The sequence below is a fragment of the Pecten maximus genome, chromosome 18, assembly GCF_902652985.1.
Source record: "Pecten maximus chromosome 18, xPecMax1.1, whole genome shotgun sequence".
Taxonomy (NCBI): domain Eukaryota; kingdom Metazoa; phylum Mollusca; class Bivalvia; order Pectinida; family Pectinidae; genus Pecten; species Pecten maximus.
Window position 1 is genome coordinate 26,697,765 of NC_047032.1, and position 27,131 is coordinate 26,724,895.

The 27,131-nt window shown below is 36.0% G+C and overlaps 2 protein-coding genes across 2 annotated transcripts in view; one reads left to right on the top strand and one right to left on the bottom strand.

The window, feature by feature from the left end:
* The window catches only part of LOC117316338, a 39,904-nt gene extending 13,512 nt beyond the window's left edge, over positions 1-26,392 (bottom strand). The window contains exon 1 of the mRNA XM_033870878.1: positions 26,291-26,392. The gene's annotated coding sequence lies outside the window, so the exon portion shown is untranslated. The remainder of the gene's footprint in view (positions 1-26,290) is intronic.
* LOC117316339 (cell surface glycoprotein 1-like) lies at positions 726-15,469 on the top strand. The gene is made up of 2 exons (XM_033870879.1): positions 726-763; positions 14,692-15,469. Exons 1-2 carry the CDS (start codon positions 726-728, stop codon positions 15,467-15,469), a joined length of 816 nt encoding a protein of 271 aa, XP_033726770.1.
* Positions 26,393-27,131: the final 739 nt, after the last annotated feature.

Sequence of the window (27,131 nt, forward strand, 5' to 3'; positions counted from 1 at the left end):
ATTCATATGACTATGAACGCATTAAATAACGTCACTTCATCGCTTCTTCTCCTTCCTCGTAGAACAGGCGGCCACCGTAAGATGCTAACATTAAGATGCTAAATCAAATCCTTCCAGGATGACGTCAGCACCGACGTTTTCATATTAAAATGAATTTTAGAAGCTAATTTTGATCTTTTCATAATATCACTTAAACATCCAATACATCGCAAACGGACCTGATAACTGATATATAGATGACATCTGGACTTGGGTAAACGGAACATAGTGTTCATATTGTTAGACGATTACAAACTTAATTCCTTCATTGTCCATTGCTGGGTTGTATGCAGCCTTTAAGTACATCGGCGAATCCATTAGAATCAAATGAACAGTATAGATGTGTACAGCCATCGCTCTTTTAAGGACATGAATTCACAAACGGAGGTTTATCCAGCAGTATATCTAGCTTACTTCTTATTTTCGATTTAGGAATCAAAGCCATAGTCACGAACGAGTCGCACCAAGTTGATACCGCTTCACCATTAAGGAAATGCATGCTAAACGTCCTGTATCCGAAACAAGTATAATCATTGATCTGTGATAAGGGATTTATCTAAACAACGCTCGCAGAACATAGGACAATTTCAGCATCGATATCCAATTTCCGGTTCAAAATGTCACACACTACCTGAGCCGTTATTCTTACCAACCTGCGTTACCTATTCTCTGGTAATATTGATACCATGTGTGATGAATCGGACGAATACATTCGGAATGAAAGGTATGCTTGATTTTTATCTAATTGATTTTTATTTCAAGAGCAGCAGGAATGGGTATTGTTAATTTAGCAATGACTGAACAATCAAACAAAGACGGTATTAAGATTCATTTTATCAAATGAAATCAACATTATGATGGCACATTCAAACTTAGGTTTCAAAAATGTTTTCGTCGAAGTGAATGAACGATAATTGCACGGAAATAGAAACAGGTGTCTGAAATACAATATGTTATCCGAAATCTTCATTAGACGTTTACATGGAAATCGGAATACGTGTCTGATATGCAATGGGTTATCCAATACCTCGATTGCTTAATGATTAACAGTAAATTTGAACATAATTATTTATATCTATGAAGTCTAAAAGCAAAATCACATGTTTTAGGATTCAAAATCCTCAGCATTCGAATATATACAAATATACTTCTATTACAATGTAGACTATTTCCAGTAACCTAAAGTGTCATCGAGCCAATAGCTATTTATAGAACTAAATAGGTCGCAGTAAGCGTCATGAACAACTCTATATACGTTAGGCCTCTGTTTGAGTTGTGAGAACATGATTCCTTGTATTTGTTGTGAGAACATGATACCCTGTATTTGATGTGAGAACATGATACCCTGTATTTGATGTGAGAACATGATACCTTGTATTTGTTGTGAGAACATGGTACCTTGTATTTGATGTGAGAACATGATACCTTGTATTTATTGTGAGAACATGATACCTTGTATTTGATGTGAGAACATGATACCTTGTATTTATTGTGAGAACATGATACCTTGTATTTATTGTCAGAACATGATACCTTGTATTTGATGTGAGAACATGATACCTTGTATTTGTGGTGAGAACATGATACCTTGTATTTATTGTGAGAACATGATACCCTGTATTTGTTGTGAGAACATGATACCTTGTATTTGATGTGAGAACATGATACCTTGTATTTGTTGTGAGAACATGATATTTTGTATATATTGTGAGAACATGATACCTTGTATTTGTTGTGAGAACATGATACCCTGTATATATTGTGAGAACATGATACCTTGTATTTGTTGTGAGAACATGATACATTGTATTTGATGTGAGAACATGATACCCTGTATTTGTTGTGAGAACATGATACCTTGTATTTGTTGTGAGAACATGATACCCTGTATTTGTTGTGAGAACATGATACCTTGTATTTGTTGTAAGAACATGATACCTTGTATTTGTTGTGAGAACATGATACATTGTATTTGATGTGAGAACATGATACCCTGTATTTGTTGTGAGAACATGATACCTTGTATTTGTTGTGAGAACATGATACCCTGTATTTGTTGTGAGAACATGATACCCTGTATTTGTTGTGAGAACATGATACCTTGTATTTGATGTGAGAACATGATACCCTGTATTTGTTGTGAGAACATACCTTGTATTTGTTGTGAGAACATGATACCTTGTATTTGTTGTGAGAACATGATATCTTGTATTTGTTGTGAGAACATGATACCTTGTTTTTGTTGTGAGAACATGATACCTTGTATTTGTTGTGAGAACATGATACCTTGTATTTGATGTGAGAACATGATACCCTGTATTTGTTGTGAGAACATGATACCTTGTATTTGTTGTGAGAACATGATACCCTGTATTTGTTGTGAGAACATGATACCTTCTATTTGTTGTGAGAACATGATACCTTGTATTTGTTGTGAGAACATGATACCTTGTATTTGATGTGAGAACATGATACCCTGTATTTGTTGTGAGAACATACCTTGTATTTGTTGTGAGAACATGATACCCTGTATTTGTTGTGAGAACATGATACCTTGTATTTGTTGTGAGAACATACCTTGTATTTGTTGTGAGAACATGATACCTTGTATTTGTTGTGAGAACATGATACCCTGTATTTGTTGTGAGAACATGATACCTTGTATTTGTTGTGAGAACATGATACCTTGTATTTGTTGTGAGAACATGATACCCTGTATTTGTTGTGAGAACATGATACCCTGTATTTGTTGTGAGAACATGATACCTTGTATTTGTTGTGAGAATATGATACCTTGTATTTGTTGTGAGAACATGATACCCTGTATTTATTGTGAGAATATGATACCCTGTATTTGTTGTGAGAACATGATACCCTGTATTTGATGTGAGAACATGACACCCTGTATTTGTTGTGGGAACATGATACCTTGTATTTGTTGTGAGAACATGATACCCTGTATTTGTTGTGAGAACATGATAACCTGTATTTGTTGTGAGAACATTATACCCTGTATTTGATGTGAGAACATGATACCCTGTATTTGTTGTGAGAACATACCTTGTATTTGTTGTGAGAACATGATACCCTGTATTTGTTGTGAGAACATGATACCTTGTATTTGTTGTGAGAACATGATACCTTGTATTTGTTGTGAGAACATGATACCTTGTATTTGTTGTGAGAACATGATACCTTGTATTTGTTGTGAGAACATGATACCCTGTATTTGATGTGAGAACATGATACCCTGTATTTGTTGTGAGAACATGATACCCTGTATTTGTTGTGAGAACATGATACCTTGTATTTGTTGTGAGAATATGATACCTTGTATTTGTTGTGAGAACATGATACCCTGTATTTATTGTGAGAACATGATACCTTGTATTTGTTGTGAGAACATGATACCCTGTATTTGTTGTGAGAACATGATACCTTGTATTTGATGTGAGAACATGACACCCTGTATTTGTTGTGAGAACATGACACCCTGTATTTATTGTGAGAACATGATACCTTGTATTTGTTGTGAGAACATGATACCCTGTATTTGTTGTGAGAACATGATACCTTGTATTTGATGTGAGAACATGACACCCTGTATTTGTTGTGAGAACATGACACCCTGTATTTGTTGTGAGAACATGATACCCTGTATTTGCTGTGACACAAACATTACACTGTTAACTTGTGTATTACATTGATGAAAACGGAGCCCTCATCACCCATCACGGTAATTTTCTAGGATCTAGAACCCCATATGTCAACATTACCAGTAATTGTTGTTATTGCTGGGACCGCTAAATTCTTAACGTTGTTTTCTTGTACATATACTGTGGATGAGCTAATACACAATTGCGGTCATCTGTTTGAATTCAGTTAAGTGCTGAAATTTGAGTACGCCAAAATACATTTTTGACAGCACTAAAGCGACGACATTTCTATCATGAGCTGTTGTGGCTTTGCCTTATACCACGAATAGGAGAAAGAACGTGTTGATATTTACAATATGCTTTCATTAAATATACATGTATATGACTGCAGTTGAAAAAAAAAATCTGGAATTTTATCTATCATATATCGATGTAACAGTTCTAACAACCGACAATATTGACACTAAATCGTACATTATACATTTCCCTCATCATCGATAAAATACAGATTTGCACGGAGCCCCCTGAAAAAAGTAAAAGCAGAATAAAACCAAGTGTTCCGTTTGGTTTTATTGGCTCTATTTTGTTCAACGCCCTCCATTTAAGGATGTTCCAGGTTTTGTGGAGGCGGAGGAAAGCCGGAGTACTCAGAGAAAAACAACCGGCCTACGTTCAGTACTAGGCAACTGCCCCACGTGGATTTCGAATTCGGAACCTAGAGATGGAGGGCTAGTGTTAAAGTGTCGGGACACATTAACCGCTCGGCCACCGCGGCCCCTTCAGTTGTTCCGGGAGGGAGGGCGTCTTCTGTTTCATTAACACTACCCACAATGCAAATAATACAAACCACACTCTGAATATCAAGTAAGAGCTGCCATTGGAATAGAAAATTAAGTTTGGTTTCCATATTGATGACAGTGATTCAGGAAACACGTAAAATCTCTAAACCTGCTGGTGGTCCCACATAAGTCGCCTCATACTTCGATGTTCAAACGGAAGGAGTGTCTATACCAAACAAACATGACTGATTGCATATAAAGTAATAAAATTGATTTTGTCCTTTCGTATCAATACAAAGGGTTTGTTCCATTATAGAATACTAAATAATATATACTGTTAAATTACCTGGACCATTTGGCCTTTGTAATTACTCATATGGCCCATTGGAACTTATTCATGCAATGCATCATATGGGTACGGGTACAATGAAAAATGAAACCATTTAGGAAAAAACATTATCGCCTAATTTCTTATTTAGTAACTGGATATAGGATATCGCTGAACCTGTTAATGTATATAATACGAAAGTTCTTCTTTATTAATCATCAAAGTAGAGATTCACTCTGCTGGAACGATACAATGACTGAAACAAAAACGGCTCAAACTAAAGCTGAAACGATACAATCTAATTAAGAAAGACTTGCGATTTCCCCAATCTAATTCAAATAAGACTTGTAATTTCGCAATCTTATTCAAACAAGACTTGTAATTTCGCAATCTTATTCAAATAAGACCTGTAATTTCCCAATCTAATTCAAATAAGACTTGTAATTTCGCAATCTTATTCAAACAAGACTTGTACTTTCGCAATCTTATTCAAATAAGACCTGTAATTTCGCAATCTTATTCAAATAAGACCTGTAATTTCGCAATCTTATTCAAATAAGACTTGTAATTTCGCAATCTTATTCAAATAAGACTTGTAATTTCGCAATCTTATTCAAATAAGACTTGTAATTTCGCAATCTTATTCAAATAAGACTTGTAATTTCGCAATCTAATTCAAATAAGACTTGTAATTTCGCAATCTTATTCAAACAAGACTTGTAATTTCGCAATCTTATTCAAATAAGACCTGTAATTTCGCAATCTTATTCAAATAAGACCTGTAATTTCGCAATCTTATTCAAATAAGACTTGTAATTTCGCAATCTTATTCAAATAAGACCTGTAATTTCGCAATCTTATTCAAATAAGACTTGTAATTTCGCAATCTTATTCTAATAAGACTTGTAATATCGCAATCTTATTCAAATAAGACTTGTAATTTCGCAATCCTATTCAAATAAGACTTGTAATTTCCGCTGCTCTACGATACATTGCTATGTAAGTGTTGCAGTGTATCGTAGAGGAGTATAAATTTCAGGTCTATTTCTAATTAGATTGGGAACAACACAAGGTATACCAAGTGAAATGGTTCGAAAAGAGCCCGATCTTATCATTCTTATATCTTATCAATTCTATATTGTGGAATATGATGATGATTCGCGAAATATAAGTTTTAACAGAACGCAGATCTAATGTATATTATAGCACAAAACACTCGAGAGAATTGGGAAGAGGGACCTATTTATAAATTGTACGCCTCGAGCTGGTGAACGTTGTCCTGGAGAGTTCTGAAAGACCTGGCGGTATCGTTTCTGGTCCGTATAGCCATTTTGATAAAATATTTATGACACTTTTCAACGTATTGTGTTCTTTCAGACTCGAAATAAAAGCAATATATTGTCTCTGTTTATGTTGTCTTGTCTGTGTAAAGATTTGTGGTACTTACTCCCACACACGATGATAAAAAAAAACTACCGTGTATACAAACAAATGATTTATAGTCATTAAACAAGAGCTTGTATTTCTGAAGTATACGTCATATCGACACAAAAGGCAACTTAAAGAGACCATGCTGTGTGAACATTCACTGGGAATTCCTACAGACTGTCTGTGTAGAACTGTCTGCTATGATATTGGTATCCACGAATCCTCATGTCCTTTAGTTTTACATCACAGAAAGACGTATATCAATAAGTGAAATGCGTTAACGTTGTCATGATATAATTCACTCCGTACCGTAGTATGACTACATTTTATCTACCACAAAGGTTCCATCCTACATTATGTATAATTTGCAAATTTGAACCATAACTTCTAGAATCAAGCAGCATGTCTTAAAATCAGGAAGATTTTTTTTCAGAGCTCTCATCTTTAAGTTTGAGAACATCAATTTAATGTTTCTTTTGAATATTTCGAGCAATGTTATACTAGAAATATATCATTCTTAGAGTTTCTGGTTGATATGATTTATTCTCGTGTTAGCTACATTTCCAATTAAACGTAATATTGAGGACGTGTCCCATTTTCCAGTCAACTGCTGGCTGTTTTATTCGATTTTAACAATTAATGAATAGTTTTAACATTTCAAATTTAATTTCAAACTATTCAGATTATTACTTATCTGGTTGGTAGGGAAACGCCTTGCTGGTCTAATTTGTTTCCCCAGTTTACTTGGGAATATTTCGTTGAATCAATCCATTAGATGCACCATAATTTGATTTTATTTAAACCTAGGCGTAACTTAACATTCTGAACAAAAAGCGACTAAGTAAATATTTCGTGTTGTCATGAAAGTCATTGCATTGAGAAATGCTGTACGATAGTAATCAAATCCTTCTGTAAACCGTCAAACTGAGGTGTCTGAACTGTTGATACTAGACAGCAACCGGTCATGAATGCACACAGACATCATTAGAATTCAAAAGAAAACATATTCTGACAGTGTAGGATTGTGTAACTTGCAAGGTGATAAGATATTGAATATTTAAATGCACATGTAAACAAAAGCGCCCTTCAGTAAAGCAGTTCCCTAGCTTACAGTCATTTTACACATTCTATCAACATACTGAACCAACAACTCAAAGGTTGGCCTGTGTAAAAAATAAATAAAATTGCATAAAATAATTAAAGTTTCAAAAAGTGCAAAACATAATTTGAATTTTTATTGCATTTCAAATTCTAATGCATTTGATTTTGATTCAAAAATCCAATATAAATGAAACTTCAATTTCTGAAAACTGTATGGATATATATTATCAAGCTAACCAGTCTTTATACAGCTAAGAGCTTATCCACCAACGGGGAGTTTATTGACAATGCGTCGTAATGATGGGCAGTATAAGTGTCCTACTCCGCTCTACATAACGCATGCGTATTGTAATAAATAAAAGGTTTAATGATTTATGTATTTGTAAAATGAGATGACGATAAAACAAAATCCATATGTTTTTGTTTGTTTTTGTTTTCAATTTGCATGTAGTCCATAACTGCTGTACATTTTTTTTTTACTTGTTACCATTATTGTTTTTATTATTTCACAGTGTAAGATTATATAGAGAATAATACATACCTTTTTCCATATCGGACCCAATATTGGACCCGAGACCCCAATATTGGGGTCTCGGGTCCAATATTGGGTCCGATATGGAAAAAGGTATGTTTTATTCAATTTATTGTATTCTTAGTAATAAATCACAGAACATTTATCAAAACAACAATTAAAACTTGACAAGAAAAATCAGATTCAAATTTTTAATGTATTGAATTATAAACACTTTATAATATTGAAGTTTTTTAAGTCTTTATGAAGTTCATATCTGTCAAATTTATAATGATTTCTAAATAAGTTCCTTTCCAAAGGTGTTTCTACCATGTCACTGATCAAGGATCAAGAATAAACATTGATTTGAATCAGTCAGAATCACTGTCAATTATCATCCTTGCTCTTTTCCTGCCCCTACATGCCGAAGCGAATTTAAAAGCTTCTCTCCCATGTCCTCATTCCTTCGTCTACTCGACGCCACGTTGTTTGTTTTGGTTTCGCTGACAACACAGCACCTACGTCAAAACCCGAGAGACCCGAATAGTTTGTTGAGACGCAAAATTTAGAGGTGTTCCGCGAAGAGGGCCAATACAGGGTTTGGGGTGCATTACTGAATCAATAATGCATGGGTAAGGATTACGGATCGGGATATTTGGCGCCATAATGCATATGCAAAAAAACCTGTATTTATTACTAAGTATACAATAAAAGACTCTATCATATGTATATATAATGGTAGGGATGAGAGAAAACCTCGTCCAGTTTGACGTCACAATTATCAGTGACGTCACAAGTACACAGTGTAATGCATATCAAACCTTTAGAAGATCTATTTGTGTAGGATTGTAATTTGTCAGTTTGATAACGAATTTAGCTTATCAATATTCAAAATTCATTCAAGTATACATACATTTTTTTCATAATTTGGGATAGGAAACAAGCTAAACGCTTATATTAATTTATTTTCCCAGTTTGGTCATTAATCAAAGAGATAAACCAGAGGGAGAAAGTTCAAAGAAAAAAAAATCATCCAAAAATGAGATATTTCTACAGTATACCATACTGAGTTACATTGAATGTCCCCTGGGTTTGATTTAAATACGTGTTACAACTTACCAAAAACTCTGTCAAGGAGACAACGTTATATATATCGTACACAAACTACGTACAGACACGGCCTGATCTTTTTTATTAATGAATTTTTTTCAGCGGCCTTATCTTAACAGACACGTGGTAAACCAACCCGCCTGAAAAAAAGTTAAATTCTGAACAGCTGATTCTAATGCTTCTGTATATCAATAAATAATATAAAAGTAATATGATAGTATGTAATTCGCCTTTTGATACAGCTAAAAGTGATAAAGCATGATGATTATTTAATCATCATATTTCAATGAGAATTTTCAAAGAAACTGATATGGTAGGTAGTTATAATCATGTAAATGTACTACATTTATAAAAACGTCAAAAACGCATTTAAATTGACGTAGACGAAATAAATTGACATATGTACTGTCACAATTTATGTTAAATTGGTGTATAATAGTCTATGTTGAAAGAAAATTATTTCTCCATATAACTAAGTGGTATTCATTCATTTTAGTTTCCATCATTAATTTAACTTTTCTAAATTGAAGCTAGAATAAACATTGGTGATTTAAATCAGTTACATTATTTATAAGCCCTTCTTTGACACTTATATCGTTACTATGCATGGGCTTAGTACGTTTTAAGGGGAAACTTTACTACATGCGAATGGGTTCTTTATATGATAATAATATAGTTTGCTCACTTTCAATGAATTTTGTTAGTTAAAATATTTACATCAAGGGTTTCCTACCGCGTTAACACCAATTTACACCAAGGCAATGTTCTAATTTGGTCGTTAAAATTGCATTGCTTATCTCAAACGTTACTTCTGTACCATTCATTGGCATATGAACAGACAAGAAAATTACAAAACAATTTGTCATATGAGATACAGGTAGGAAATTTCAGCTTTTCTTGACACTTTCTAAAACATTTGTGCCGATATTAATGTCGATCCTTTACTTTAGTGTCTCCTCAATGTCGTTTTTTTAGTTATCATAGAAATTGATTAAGATATTGCGGTAAAATAAACGAGACTATACCTAACATTGTATGTATGTAGATAGTCTCCAGTGTTATTATAATTGTCTATCAGATGAAAGGGCCGAATCATAAACCAATTACCTAAATACAGACATATTGACAAAATTACAAAAAACTTCCAGAAACGGGCGTTTTAAGGTAAGTGTTCATTATAAAGCGGCTTTTATAACTGATACACGGAACACCTAGTTTGTTATGTTTTGATATTGGTATATTTAACAGAACATGACATAAATGTGTATAAACTAAACAGGTGCCACTATTAGATTATACATCTGGATTGTTTTCCACTGGGAGCAGATTAATGTCACCTTTATAGACATTTTTTGTTACACAGAATAGTCTTCAAAGAGAAGTTTTGTTATACAGAGTTGTCCTTTATAGAGAGGTATCGTTATACAGAGTTGTCCTTTATAGAGAGGTATCGTTATATAGAGAAAGCTTTTATAGAGTTGCTGTACAGAGCTGTCCTTTATAGAGAGGTATTGTTATACAGAGTTGTCCTTTTGGAGAGGTATTGTTATACAGAGTTGTCCTTTATAGAAAGGTATTGTTATATAGAGTTGTCCTTTATAGAAAGGTATTGTTATACAAAGTTGTCCTTTATAGAAAGTTATTGTTATACAAAGTTGTCCTTTATAGAGAGGTATTGTTATACAGAGTTGTCCTTTATAGAGAGGTATTGTTATACAGAGTTGTCCTTTATAGAGAGGTATTGTTATACAGAGTTGTCCTTTATAGAGAGGTATTGTTATACAGAGTTGTCCTTTATAGAGAGGTATTGTTGTACTGAGTTGTCCTTTATAGAGATGTATTGTTATACAAAGTTGTCCTTTATAGAGAGGTATTGTTATACAGAGTTGTCCTTTATAGAGAGGTATTGTTATAGAGTTGTCCTTTATAGAGAGGTATCGTTATACAGAGTTGTCCTTTATAGAGAGGTATTGTTAAACAGAGTTGTCCTTTATAGAGAGGTATTGTTTTACAAAATTGTCCTTTATAGAGATGTTTCGTTATACAGTGAAAGTCTTTATAGAAAGGTATTGCTATACAGAGTTGGAATTTATAGATAGGTATTTGTTTGATAGAGGGGAGGGGGGGGGGGGGGGGGGGGGGGGGGGGGCTTTAAAGAGAGGAGTTTTTTCTATAATAATGACCTTTAGGGCAGATCCCACAGTACGTAACCTATCTCTGCGCTGCACTTCAATTATCCCAGCTAGAAACTTAAAACGTACTGAATTTTAGACAGTCACAATAACATGCAACGAAGAGTCCACAACCAATATTCAAGAGAGATGACTTTCCGAAGCATGTTATTAAAATTCTGTGTATTGGAGATACAATACCACAATGGACAGTGTAAAGAATATATCTACGATAAATACATTTCTGAAAGAGTTATATTCATTAGGTAGACATACATTTAAAGTACTACACATATATTAGGTTATCTGCACAAAAGATGAAGCTCCCCGTGTAATTAAAAGTAAACTAGACAACACAGGTCGTGTTCAGTAGTAGGACAGGGTTACTCGGTACATAATCCGGATCATCAAAGCTGTGTTAGCTTCCTTAATTATTCGTTAATATTGCTTTTCTTAATTATCCCCGAAACAGTATGAAAAATAAAAATAAAATAAAACAACAGAACAACAAAACACCATAACGCCAACAAACGGTGATAAAATAATATCTCTATGAAGATGGGAACAGATATAAATCAAAATTTCAGATGAGGTAGCAGTTTTGATATTGGAACCAAGATGAGACTTGTCTGATGCAAATGGATTTCCATATGACCTATATCTACTTTCTTATACATACATTGTATATAAGTTCCCTATGTCTACATTGCCTAAGGTCAATATGTTATGGTTTCCTATGCAACACAGTGCAGTTTAAATTAACTTCTATATCAAGGCCATAAATACCTAGAGGTATCATCTATTTTTCTGATTGAGCGAACATACTCGTAAGTGATACCATTTAAGAGTTTTGAATAGGTGATGTCACTTTATGGGAATAAATAGTAAAAAAAATGCGTCCCATCAAAATAAGCTTTCCTTTTTTTGAAGGACAAAGAACGATATTCATATGGATTGTACACAAGGCATATGTGGATAGCCTCTAAATATATGACTTAATAATAAATAAGCGCCAAATAAGAATATCCCTTCTAGGACTCGGCAGTTATCATAGGGACATCCTACAGCTGTTTCGTCCTTCTAGGGACTCGTCATTGATGTTAGCGATATCATACAGCTCTGTCGTCCTTCTAGTACTTGTGAGTGATGTTAGAGACATACAGCTGTTTCGTCCTTCTAGGACGTGTGGGTAATGTTAGGGATATCATACAGCTGTTTCATCCTTCTAGGACTTGTCAGTGATGTTAGGGACATCATACAGCTGTTCCGTCCTTCTAGGACGTGTCAGTGATATTAGGGATATCATACAGCTGTTTCGTCCTTCTAGGGACTCGTCATTGATGTTAGCGATATCATACAGCTCTGTCGTCCTTCTAGTACTTGTGAGTGATGTTAGAGACATACAGCTGTTTCGTCCTTCTAGGACGTGTGGGTAATGTTAGGGATATCATACAGCTGTTTCATCCTTCTAGGACTTGTCAGTGATGTTAGGGACATCATACAGCTGTTCCGTCCTTCTAGGACGTGTCAGTGATATTAGGGATATCATACAGCTGTTTCGTCCTTCTAGGACTTGTGGGTGATGTTAGGGATATCATACAGCTGTTTCGTCCTTCTAGGACGTGTCAGTGATATTAGGGACATCATACAGCTGTTTCGTCCTTCTAGGACGTGTGGGTATTGTTAGGGACATCATACAGCTGTTTGTCCTTCTAGGACTCGTCAGTGATGTTAGGGACATCATACAGCTGTTTTGTCCTTCTAGGACTTGTCAGTGATGTTAGGGACATCATACAGCTGTTTTGTCCTTCTAGGACTTGTCAGTGATGTTAGGGACACCATACAGCTGTTTTGTCCTTCTAGGACTTGTCAGTGATGTTAGGGACATCATACAGCTGTTTTGTCCTTCTAGGACTTGTCAGTGATGTTAGGGACATCATACAGCTGTAAAGCTCTACTAGGTCTTGTCAATGTTATTAGATCCGAAGATTCAAGAAGGGAAGTAGGGAGTTCTAGATGGACGTATGAGAAAATCACGTGACTAAGGACTACATTACATAGTATGTGGACTAACCCCAGGGACATTCTATATCCATACGGTAGTGTACACTATACAGTTAATTACCTCCATCCAACATACTGTACAAATGTTTAAGTGATTTCCCAGAGGGAAATGTAGTGTCGGAGAAAGTTAAATCGGCGTTACAAGCACTTTGTTCGAACTCTTCTAAAGATAATGCATTTAGTGTGTAAGGTAAATAAGTAAAAATAATTCAACAGAAAAATGAATATGAGAATTCAATTGATGTTTAAACATTCATTATATTGTACATATGATTAAAATACACATTTAGCCCATGCTAACAAAATGTTTTTCTCGCATGGGTGGTATCAAAATGTTTCATTTAAAGTGAGTTTAACTACCCTCTTTATTACAAATACTGTATACAAGTTAACCGCCGTTTCACCCCATTACGGGAAATGACAAAGTTAAATAATTTCTAGCACGAACACCAAGTCACAAGCTTTAACAGCATGACTGGTTATTTTGACCAAGGCAAAAATGGAGGATGTTTTTGTTGGGGAAGTAGCGGCAGAATGACTTGAATAAATGTTAAGCAAAGCATTAAGAAATTAAGGTTGGTACTGTATCGTAATAACCAATTACCTGCCAGGGATACAGGTATATCACAAGGGCAGAATAAACAAAAAAATGCTACCATGTAAAACGAAATAAATAAGATAAAAATGAGAATAAATAACAACATGGTTAGTATCAATGACAACAGAAAAGCATTTACAAATAACGTGACGTCATAAATACGTCACACGATTGTTTCGATCGTGGGGGAAATGAACCATCAGAAACAAAGCAGTAATTCTAGATGGAAGAGTTTCGTTTCTTTACTTATGGATTTGAATTATGTGACAGCTATATCCATTTATCAAGTTAAACATATCTATCTGGACGAAAGATCGGACAAAAATTATGTGGAATTATATGGAAGTTTTTAATGTGAAATCATACCTACAAACAATATGCCTATAGAGTATAATTTTCTGATAAACACACAAAAAGCAAACATGTCCATCATTAACCGAACTTCATTTTTCATTAATGGATTCACTACTTAATGTACCCGAGATGTCATAACGGTGTTATAAACCATTAAAATGATATAAACACGTCTCTTACTGAAAGAGTTATCCTGTCCACTATTATGAAAACGTTCGTTTGAACTGTGATATCACTTAACAGGGCACTCCTGCTGTGAAAAGCGACATACAAGTGTACATAGGTTATAGTTCCGTGGAGTTATGATAAATATGACTAGCTAGTTATCACGAGCAAACAAACCTAGAAATTATAAAATATATGTATATTAAGTGATTGAAATGTTTTATATGAATAGTGTCTGGAGTGTGCACGTCTTCTTTGATTTCTGCACATACACCCACATATACCCACATACACCCACATACACCCACATACACCCACATATACCCACATACACCCACATATACCCACACACCCACATACACCCACATACACCCACATACACCACAGACACCACAGAGACCCACAGACACCAACAGAGACACCACAGACAAGCAACGACCCACAAGAACCCACAAGACCCACAGAACCCACAGACACCCACAGAGACCCACAGAACCCACAAGACACCACAAGACCCCACAGACACCCACAAACCCACATACCCACAAGACCCACAGACAACCCACAGAACCCACAAACCCACAACCCACAGAGACCCACAGAACCCACAGAACCCACAGACACCCACAGAGACCCACAGACACCCACAGACACCCACAGAGACCCACAGAGACCACCACCACAGTATACCCCACGCACCCACAGGAGACCCACATACACCCAAAGACACCCACAGAGCCCACAGATAACCAATCAGAACCCACAGAGACCACAGAGTACCACAGAGACCCACAGGGAGACCACAGATAGCCACAAGAGCCACCAGAGACCCACAGGACACCACAGACACCCACATACACAGACAAGAAACCCCAAGACACACACAGAGACCCACAGAGACCCACATAGACACACAGACACCCACAGATACCCACAAAACACACAGAGACCCACAGAGACCACAGAGAACCACACATCGACCACAGAGACCAAAGGAACTCCCAGAGACCAAAAGAGACAACAGAGAGCCACAGAGTACCACAGGACTAGCCCAATACACCCACAGACACCGACAGACACCCAGCAGACACCAACAGAGACACCACTAGATACCCACAAGACACACATACACCCATATAGGAGATCCCACAGACAACACAGATGAGGCCCCACAGAGCCACAGACGAGCCCACAGATGGACCACAGAGACCAAGATGGACCCAACCAACACCCAAGAGTACCTCACAAGAGAACCACAGAACCCTAAGAGACCCAAAGACACCAACAGAGACCCAACAGATCATCCCCACAGAGACCACAATACCCACGGAGACCCACAGAGACCACTGCGACCCAAAGAGTCCCCCAGTAGACCCACCATGAGACCCACAGTAGACCACAGGAGGACCCACAGGACACCCACATAGACCCACAACACCCACAGACACCATCAGAGACCACAGAGAGCCACATAACCCAACAGAGACCCACAGATACCACAGGAGCCAACAGTACACCACAGGAGACCCACAGAGACCTCGACAGGACAACGAACAGAGAGCCCACAGAGACAAGCAGAGACCCCACAGGAGACCACAGAGAGTCCACATACCCCCACATATACCCACATATACCCACATACACCCACATATACCCACATATACCCACATATACCCACATACACCACACATATACCCACATACACCCACATATACCCACATACACCCACAGCCACATAAACCACATACCCACATCACCAAACCCCAGAACACACAGCTACACCAACATACACCACCACATATACCCACACTATACACATACACACAGACCCCAAATACCCCCACATACACACCCACATAACCCAACACCCCACTACCACCATACCCACATACCCCACCACCACCCCATACCCACATACACCACATACACCCACATACACCCACATACCTACATATACCCACATACACCCACATACACACATACACCACATACAAACACATACCCACATATACCCACATACACCCACATACACCCACATATACCCACATACCACATATACCCACATACACCCACATATACCCACATATACCCCACAACCCACACCCCACATACACACAATCCCCACCCCCCCCACATACCCACATACCCCACATACACCCACCTACACCCACATACACCACATATACCCACATATACCCACATACACCCACATATACCCACATACACCCACATATACCACATATACCCACATACACCCACATATACCCACATATACCCACATATACCCACATACACCCACATATACCCACATATACCCACATACACCCACATATACCCACATATACCCACATATACCCACATACACCCAATTCGATAAATTCCTATAAAATGTACCCGATACTGCGCTTCTTTTTATGTGATTTCAAAATTAAAATAAGTTTTCTATAAACGATTCAACAAAAGACACAGAAGCGCATTAGATAGAAATGTAAACAGATTATTTCCTTGATGTAAGTACTTGTGTATAAACATCAAGATACCGACCTTCAGCCCGTTACTATGTACACATTATATATATTTGCATCTAGGAAACGACCTTTGACCTTTTGTCACACAAGCCGTATTTTTACACACCCACACCAACCTTGACCATTGTTATCGTATAAGATAATGTTTTACCTATACGTCAACCTTAACCATTGTTATCGTATAAGATATTTTTTACTTTTGCCTATACGCCAACCTTGACCATTGTTATCGTATAATATAATTTTTACCTATACGCCAACCTTGACCATTGTTATCGTATATTTTTTTTACCTAAACCCCAACCTTGACCATTGCTATCGTATTTTTTTTTACCTATACGCCAACCTTGACCATTGTTATCGTATTTTTTTTTACCTACACGCCAACCCTGACCATTGTTATCGTATAAGATCATTTTTACCTATACGCCAACCTTGACCACTGTTATCGTATAAGATCATTTTTACCTATACGCCAACCTTGACCTTATTTCTTAAACTTAGATTTATTTTATAACAATTTCCAAACAGGTTACATATTGTATATCAACTTATATAACTCACACCGGTGGCGGCGTGCGAGAAGTCTCATTACTGGGGTACCCAGAGAAAAACCACGTGAACGTCGGGTGACCCCATTACTGGGGTTCCCAGAGAAAAACCACGTGAACGTGCAGGTGACCCCATACCTTTACACGTCTGGTAGTTAGGGAATTGAACCCCGGTCGCCTACATATGTACATGTAGGTGAAAGGCAAGTGTGTTACCACTGTGTTACCCTTATTTACCCCTATTTTAACTTATTTATCGTATAAGATGTATTTTATCTATATACCAACCTCGACCTTTGACCTCATAAGAATATTTTGTCGGACAATTGCATGTTAATTGTATATAAATACCGACTTAGTCTTTCCTATTGTAAGATGTGTTTACCAAGGTACCGACCACGACCCTTTTAAACAAACGATGAGCATGTATCTAAAACTTGTCATTCACCCTTTACTAAAAAACACATGTTCGTTCGCGTGTTTCTTTTGACTCGTTACAGGTATCATGCACTCTAGTGCCAAGGTTTTTGTGAAGAATAACCAGGCCCCAAACAGATCGGAAACGTAAATTTGTGCTGGTGGCCCTTTTCTGGTGAAAGCCTACGCTGGTTATTCATATATCACAATTTACCCCATAAAGGTAGCTATCACTGAAAATCCTACATTACCTGAGTATTTTGATATACAACAACGTACGGAAATTCATCGGCTATCACATGTCACTACATAACTACACCCTATCATTTTCCTTACTCATTTGGTTGGCAGGCGTCACAAAAACGTTCGACGATATTACTAAAATATTTACTCATCGTCGAGTGTTTGTTATCCCCTTCAAATCTTTTTCACTGGTAAGTATATAATTCTACCCAAAACATTGTTTACTTAGTAAAATCAATCTTATTATTTTCCCAGTTTAACTTGAGAAATTACTACATATATTGATAACCACAAATGCACGCCCCTTTTCATAATGTACTTTGGGATTTTTTAAGATAACTGTATTTTTTTTTTACAACTGTGATAACGATATATTCGATTTTTAATACTTATTTAAATCTAACAAGGCCTTGGGAATGCAAAAGTTTACACAGATCAATGTTGACATCAGCCACTATCCTCTTTACTGAAGTGGAAAACAAACACCTCCGGGCGACGGACTGAATAACATATAAAGCCGTATAAAGAAATGTTCCGGAATTATATAATGTGCTGGTTCAACTGTCTAAATATGTAATTATCTAATTAATATAACCGTGTATGACTGACGTGTCATTAGCGCAATCATATTTTACCGGAATAAATTAAGCGAAAAAAAAAAAAAAAAAAATCATCCCCGAGAAATCCTTTCCTGCTCCGCCTCTAAATATTGTATTTATAGCCAGCCTGTCGCGTTGCCTTTTTCATGGCATATGCAAAAATGTAATATGACAAGAATATCATGCCAAGTCTTGAAATGAAAATTGCTGTTGTATGTTAATTAGATATTTTTTTTACACCGCGGGGAATTTTTATGTATTTTGGTAAAAACTAGATGAACTTGTTTCATTGGCTAAATTTATTATTGATATAATTATAATAATTAATTCACAATACTGACGTCAATTCTGTTTTACCGTGTTTCCTTGTTATCCATTTGTCTGTATTCTTATTCTCGACACTGTACTGTTTACGAGAATAAACAATTTGTCATTGTCATTGTCAGTGTACATGCTGCCGGTAGTATTTTAACCTAACACATCACTGACCATTTTCGATAATTAACAACAGTATACGTTGGTCTCATTTCATAAATCAAACCATAGTTATATGCACATGTACTTCCTTTGGAATCCTATATTTAAAATGATGAGTAATTTGGCAACAGTCTATCCAAATTTATTTTGATTTTTCTCCGTCTCCTCCAGGCATCATCAGCGACCAGTCCTAGAAGGACCGAACAGCTGTATGGTGTCCCTGGCATCACTGACGAGTCCTAGAAGGACCGAACAGCTGTATGGTGTCCATAGTATTATTGACGAGACCTAGAAAGACGAAACAACTGTATGGTGTCCCTAGCATCACTGACGAGTCCTAGAAAGACGAAACAGCTGGATGGTCTCACTAGCATCATTCACGAGTCCTCGAAGGACGAAACAGCTGAATGATGTCCCTAACATCATTAACGAGTCCTAGAAGGACGACACAGCTGTATGGTGTCCCTAACATCACTCACGTGTCCTCGAAGGACGAAACAGCTGAATGATGTCCCTAACATCACTCACGTGTCCTAGAAGGACGACACAGCTGTATGGTGTCCCTAACATCACTCACGTGTCCTCGAAGGACGAAACAGCTGAATGATGTCCCTAACATCACTCACGAGTCCTAGAAGGACGACACAGCTGTATGGTGTCCCTAACATCACTCACGTGTCCTCGAAGGACGAAACAGCTGAATGATGTCCCTAACATCACTGACAAGTCCTAGAAGGATGAGACAACTGTATGGTGTCCCTAGCATCATTAACGAGTCCTAGAAGGAGGACGAAACAGCTGTATGGTGTCCTTGACATCAATGACGAGTCCTAGAAGGACGATACAGCTGTATGGTGTCCTTGACATCAATGACGAGTCCTAGAAGGACGATACAGCTGTATGGTGTCCTTGACATCAATGACGAGTCCTAGAAGGACGATACAGCTGTATGGTGTCCTTGACATCAATGACGAGTCCTAGAAGGACGATACAGCTGTATGGTGTCCTTGACATCAATGACGAGTCCTAGAAGGACGATACAGCTGTATGATGTCCTTGACATCAATGACGAGTCCTAGAAGGACGATACAGCTGTATGATGTCCTTGACATCAATGACGAGCCCTAGAAGGACCACACAGCTGAATATGTACATGGAATGTTTGATTAAGCTAACAATACTCGGAGACGGTGGTCACTGAGCCGGGGGAGACTATAATGAAATCAATTGAATTGACTTACAGAATATGTCATACACACAACTGTGTATAGGGTGACGTCTTAGAACGAGATGAATACGTAGCTTCTATAAAAAATAAATGTTTTTAAATTACAAAAGAATTTGTTCATGATTGTGTAACATCATTGCATTATGAAGTATGACTGAATTAAGTACATTTTATTACTTCAATAAATAGCATTATAGTGAGCGTTCACGGCTGTTTTCACTGTTGTGCACGTATAGAAATTATATTTCAATAAGAGATTGAGTTATGTATTATAAATACATGTCTATATTGATTATAAAAATAAAATTCGGGACCCGCCTAGCTATCGACAACGTAACACAGGGTCTATCGCTCGACAGGATAGTGTACACTGTAATGAACATTTTAATGATCTTCCAAAAGAGTACTATCATGAATACACTTTATAAGTAGAGACATTTTAAGTATATGCTGATACTCATAAAAACATATTTGAGTTACGAAGTACTAGGATTTTTCTGTCTTTTTATTATTATCATATATTTAATTTTTTTTTTGCTCAAAATATTTCCAGAAGTTATTCAGTTTCATCAAAAATGAACAACAACATATACATACATTAACACACGATGAAAAGCAATGCTCGTTTTTTTTTTAATTTTTGATGTTGATTCTTTGTTTATTTGCTGGTTTGTTCTGTGTGTTTTGTTACTTTTTGTTTGTATTATAGCCTTTTTAATTGCGTTCTCTACATTTCCGGTTGAAAGAATCTTGAGATTTCGTTTCTGCAAAATCCCTAATGTTTTATGTTTAATATCTTTACAGGGGATTTGAACAGTCATTAAATGCTGTCTTTACAGGACGTAAACAATAGCAGATCCAGAAAGGATCCGAATTATTATTAATGCTATATGTAAGTTTACTAAATTACGGTTTAGTGACAGTTGTAAGAACTCTTACAGTATTTGTTGATGTTGTATGTGTTTTAAAAAATTGATACAGTACTTTTAGATTTTTTAACCATAATGTTGATACAGTTATTTGGATAATAATCCAAAAACGCCATGAAAATACGACATGATTTTGTTGTAATTAGTTGACGTCAGTAAGCATATTGTCGGATTGTTATTGACGGTATAGTACACAGGAAACCAAATCGTCTTTTTCTTCGAGGTGTTCTATTTTTTTTAATTTTCAACGAAAAAATGAAAAATAAAAACCTTGAAATTACAATTGATAAAATGAATAAATGGACGTTTGAGGTTTCCGCAAAAAAAAAAAATCCTTTTTGTTTCATACTTATAATAAGAAACAACAACCTGTTCAGTACACGATAAGACACGGTATATGTTTTTTTTAAAGTATGTCTTTTATATTATAGTGTAAAATAGAGAAACTTAACCTACTAGCCCCCTTATAAATCTTCGTACTTTTTAAAGGACAAGCGATTCCATTCAAGACAACTCGAACACAACAAAATCTATACATTATAAAAGAATATATGTCATTCTAAATTACTCTTCACGCTAGCAAACCCGAATATTGAAATCAGTGAATCTTGGATAAAAACACTTCACTACGTATTGCTATAATGAACGAAGTATACAGATTTTAGATAACTAACTGTTTGCGAAGCCACGAGGATATTTGATAGCCTATCTCGATTTCTATTAATCGATATATCTGATAAATGTGACAGGTATTTTATCACTATGTTCACAGTTAATTAAGTGAATTTCAGACGTAAGCCATTTTGTTAATGTGAATTCTTCGACCGGCGAGATAAATTCATTGTATTATGTTTAACGTAAAATGATTTAATTTGAATACAAACGAAATGTATTTTCTGATAAAACAATTTAGCGCCCTTTGATATTAAAATGGTATCATGTTTTAGATCATTTCAATCTATACAGATATGTTGAATCAATTAGTTATATGAGACCTGATTCAGGTTAAAATATAAATTACTGTGACGCGATTGTACCTAAATAAGATCACTGACATTTATATTCCCCTAGTGTTTACATATACGTATGTTAGCTTACTATCTTGTTAACGCATATACGCGAACGATCAGATTCATATATAAAACGCAATATTTATATTATGTAAAAGAAATTTATAATGAAAAATATAGTTCATTTTCTAACCTTTTCATTTTGGATATTTTCATTTTGCTATAATCAAGCGATGAGACTAGATCAGACCATGAGAGTCCAATAAAATAATAAAATCTAGTCAATGGAGGAGGTTCCTTATCTTAGTAGAACATCTGCCAAAGGTCAAGGCATTGTTGATAAAGCAAGAAATATGATCGGTAGGGGTAGTAACACGAGCCATATATGTAGCGGAATGTGTCGCAAGAATGTAATTTACATGGACATCTTAGTTTTAGAATTGAACGATATTTTCTTGTAAATGAACGAGTCTTTTGATTCTGAATCGATGGTGTACATTCGTCACAAAGAATCATTAAAATGGATTGCTATAGCTATCAAGTTTATCTTATTAATCTAACCTTAAAGATAAGATCCTCACAAGTTTCGTAATATGAATTTCTATCATACTTATCTTGTTTTCTTTCCACAGACATAATACCAATAAACACTTTCGCCGACACAAAGATATACATTACTTATTCTTCCATACATACCATTATTTCCATGTCAATTTCAACTAAAGCTAGATAAAAAGAGTCTGTTAGGTTATTGGTGTCTGTAACACTCTATCAAAGTGGTCATATTTCAGTCGTAAGGAGAGAAAACAACAGTATATGTATGTCATATCAACCAAGGAGGCGAAATCGGGTGGACAGGAATGACATCTGAATCACGGGAGGCGCAAACACAAAGAAATAGACACCCTGGATTGTTCTCATACACCACAGACGGACAAAGTGTTAAAGGAGAGTACACATTTCATTTGTGACAGTTTTCACCCGCTTCGCAAACATATGAACAAGGAGAATGCTGACGCACAAACGACACCGTGATCCCAGACCAATAACGATAAAACCTGGCGTAACATATATTTACATTTGAAACCGTGAACAAATACATTTGTAAGGACCAGGCGTTCATGAAGGGTAAGAATTCCCTGCTTTATTGACGATACCCGCACGTTAGTAAAATACAGGTACATTGCAATTTCTTATAGACTTCACAGGTGAATCTCCATTTTTGGTAGAGAAAAGACAAACATTTTTCTTTTACCTGAGTAGGGAAAACACAGCTCACACGCGCTATTACGTCATAAAAGCGCAATTGATGAGGACGTACTCAGGTCATATTTCTATTGGCGGAGAAAAAAGTAAAGAGAGAAAAATAGTCACCCCTGTGTTTTATAGACAGGAATATCTCGACCTCTGGAATATTTTTGTTAGTTTATAGGACTCGGCAAGCCTCGTGCTATAAACTTTAAACAGTTTCTCCTCGGGTTGAGATACCCCTCCATGTCTGTAAAACAAAGGGGGGGGGGGGGGGGGGGGGGGGGGGGGGGGTATTATATTAGTCTTTCTCGTAAGAAAAAGAAAAGACACAAGCATGTTTTTATGAATATCTAAATCTAACTTTAGTGTGGCATCTTTAAATCTCGTTCAGGTGCCTATATAAGTATGTTTAGTTGAGGAAATGCTATCAGTCGAGCTATACTATAGTGTTAAACATTTTCCTGGCATGTTAGTATATGTTGTCAGTAATTCTCGTTTATTTTTATCTTAACTAGAAAGACTGCTCATTACAACATAAAATGTAATTTTGTTTTAACTTATATGCATTTCTTTTTTGTATTTATTTTTAATTAAATAATTACATTGACATGCGGATTAATAAATAATAATACTTCGCTTTGTTTAAAACAAATAAGATATTCAATCTAAATTATGTTTCGTTCAATTTTGATCTAATACAAGTTACGTAGAAACTCGCGCTACACATGATGTAGATAGAGTTTTATCACAAAGGCAAGATTATACGATTTTGCCGAAAAAGTCTATCAATAATATCGGTGTAACCTGAAATATGACCTTGGTTAACCTGAAATATGACCTTGGTTAACCTGAAATATGACCTTGGTTACCGTCTTTATCAGAGCCCTCTTTTCTATGTAACACCGGAACAGTGTTGGGAGGTCCTTATCGACAATGATTCTCGTCATCAGTAATGAGTACGCAATTAGATGTAAGGTAGATAATGACTGCGTCTGGGTTGTTCAGGTACACACTACAGCGATAATGGCCGTCTGTCACAGACATAAAGGTGTCTATATGATAAATCAGTTTCAATTGGTTAAGAGTAAATCTGTATTGAAATCGAATTTTAAATCCCCGATTTGTCATTTACTCAAATTATCGACGTGATGAAATAGGTTTTTTATGCATGGAAGTAATTCTTATGTCATCGTCTCAACGCGCAAAGAACATACTGACCATGAATTGTAAAACTGAGATCAATGATAGACTAGAAAGATTTGAATCTAGATAAAAAAAACGTGATTGGTTGAGATTTAAAATTATCACAATTCTTGTGAAAGTTGTCAAACATTTCACCCACTTGACATAATGTTAGCAAAAATTGTCAACCAAAGCACGATCTCAAATAATGAGAAACACTTTTGAAGGGTGTCTGTCTTTGTTTAAAACGTAAGGCTGAGCTCCTTAACGTCGAGAAACATATCAACCACGTGTCACTGAATAAAGCATGGGCCACACTATGTATTGATACTGTACCACAAAAGTTCACGAAACCATAATTTTTCGTACATTTAAAGGGATATTCCGCACACTTCAGTTGCAAAATTTCTGACTGTTCTGCACCTTTTAAGAACTATTTCTTACTTTAAATCAACAGCTAGAATCAAAATGTCTTATTGAATGTTAATGGAATATGACATTAATAATGCCTATCATGTGACTTTGTCATTATGTTATGACGTCACATTGGAAGCGATGGATATTGAATCTTTTTTTTCGCATAATTCACAAAATCTGTGTTGAACATAATGTTAATTTGGAAAGTCAACTATTGAAAATTCTTGCGACGATTTCCATCAGCCTCACTTCAAACATAATGTAGACACACACAAAATAAGAAGTTCAAACAATTGTCCATAACGTATTCAGTGAATAAAGGGTGACAGAAGTTGGTTCAGGGCGATGGTTTGATTTCATCTGTTGTGTGTATTTATTAAATTCTACTCCTCCAGAATGCCTGGTCACACTTTTTGAGTGTACTCCGATGTTAATCTATTTTGACCACCTTTTTGTATATTGTTGTCTCATTAAGGACGAAAGGTATTACGTAGCAATTTGTTAATGAGCTATTTTAAGAGTGCTTGGTGTTAAATCCATACACAATATTATGAAATGGATGCCATCATTTAACAAACATTTTTTATTTCCCCGAAGCGAGAGTCGACACTGCTTTCAGTCATCCGTTGCATGTAACCTTTTTCAAATCCTGGTTTATATGGAGTGTTTAAAAAAAGATGAAAAAATAAATAAAAGAAAGAAACAAAAACGTTACATACGTGTGTATGATATGGTTTACACTATGAAAATCAATTGCGCTCAATACAATGATATTTACAAAACTCACCAGCCAGCATTGAATTTTGGACCCAATCCTTTCTAACGAGCTCCGATCCTTTCCGAGGATGACGTGTCTTCCTTTTTGGGATCGTTTTAAAGCGTGGAGAACGAATACTGTTCAGAACTTTGATAAAACAATACGTCTCTATGCACATAGATAGTGTATTTCTTATTTGTTTTTAAAAATCCATTTGATTCATATATAATTCCAGTTTCCCTTATCTTGTATGGTATAACAATATAAATAACTATATATCAGTCATTGGACGATGTGTTCATGTATACATTAAAACACTCTAATATCACTTCCTCAAGTTAAGGTGTTAATGGACGTAGATATAAAGGCCTGTCGATAAATTGTGAATTTTACTTACCTATCTCGAGGTTTGTGTATTCCATTTTACAAATGGTTCAGTTACGCCACATCCTTGTGGAACACTACCTTTAACACCGGACTGGGTGTCGACGACTAACAGGTATGGTACTGTGTATATAAAAATCTCAAACACACATACAGTGTATGTATATCAAATATCACTTTCACCGCAGTCTACATAAAATTTACAGCCCGCGATATAAATCTCAAGCCATCTAGTTAAAAATTAATAAAATTGCGTCTTTGTTTGAACAAATCGAAATATGTGAGTCATTATTTCCCAATCAAATAGGGGGTATTTAAATCAACGGCCAGTTTACGATCGTTATTGTTTAAACAAACTTTCTGGTCCATTGTTGCATGTCATAGCTTCATGAACCGCTGTGTATGGAGATATTGTAAGTTATTGAGGTATAAACCACACACAAGTGATAAACTGCGGGTTGTCAAAGAATCACAATAAATCCGGAAATTCATGACCATGTAAAACCTGGAATAAGAAACAGTCCTGACCGGACAGGATAGGTACATTGTTTATACATGTAGTTATATTACAGGATAGGTATATAATCATATATTACAGATAGGTAGGTAATTATATATTACAGGATAGGTATGTCATTATATATTACAGGATAGGTATGTCATTATATATTACAGGATAGGTAGAGTATATCACTCCTAGGACCGTCAGTGATGTTAGGGACAGCATACAGCTGTTCCACCCTTCTAGGACTCGTCAGTAATGTTAGGGACATCATACAACTGTTCCACCCTTCTAGGACTCGTCAGTGATGTTAGGGACATCATACAACTGTTCCACCCTTCTAGGACTCGTC

Coding starts and splice junctions, on each gene's coding strand:
- LOC117316339 (XM_033870879.1), top strand. CDS start 726: ATGTGTGATGAATCGGACGAATACATTCGGAATGAAAG. Junction 764..14,691: donor GAATACATTCGGAATGAAAG/GTATGCTTGATT, acceptor CATACACCACAG/ACACCACAGAGACCCACAGA.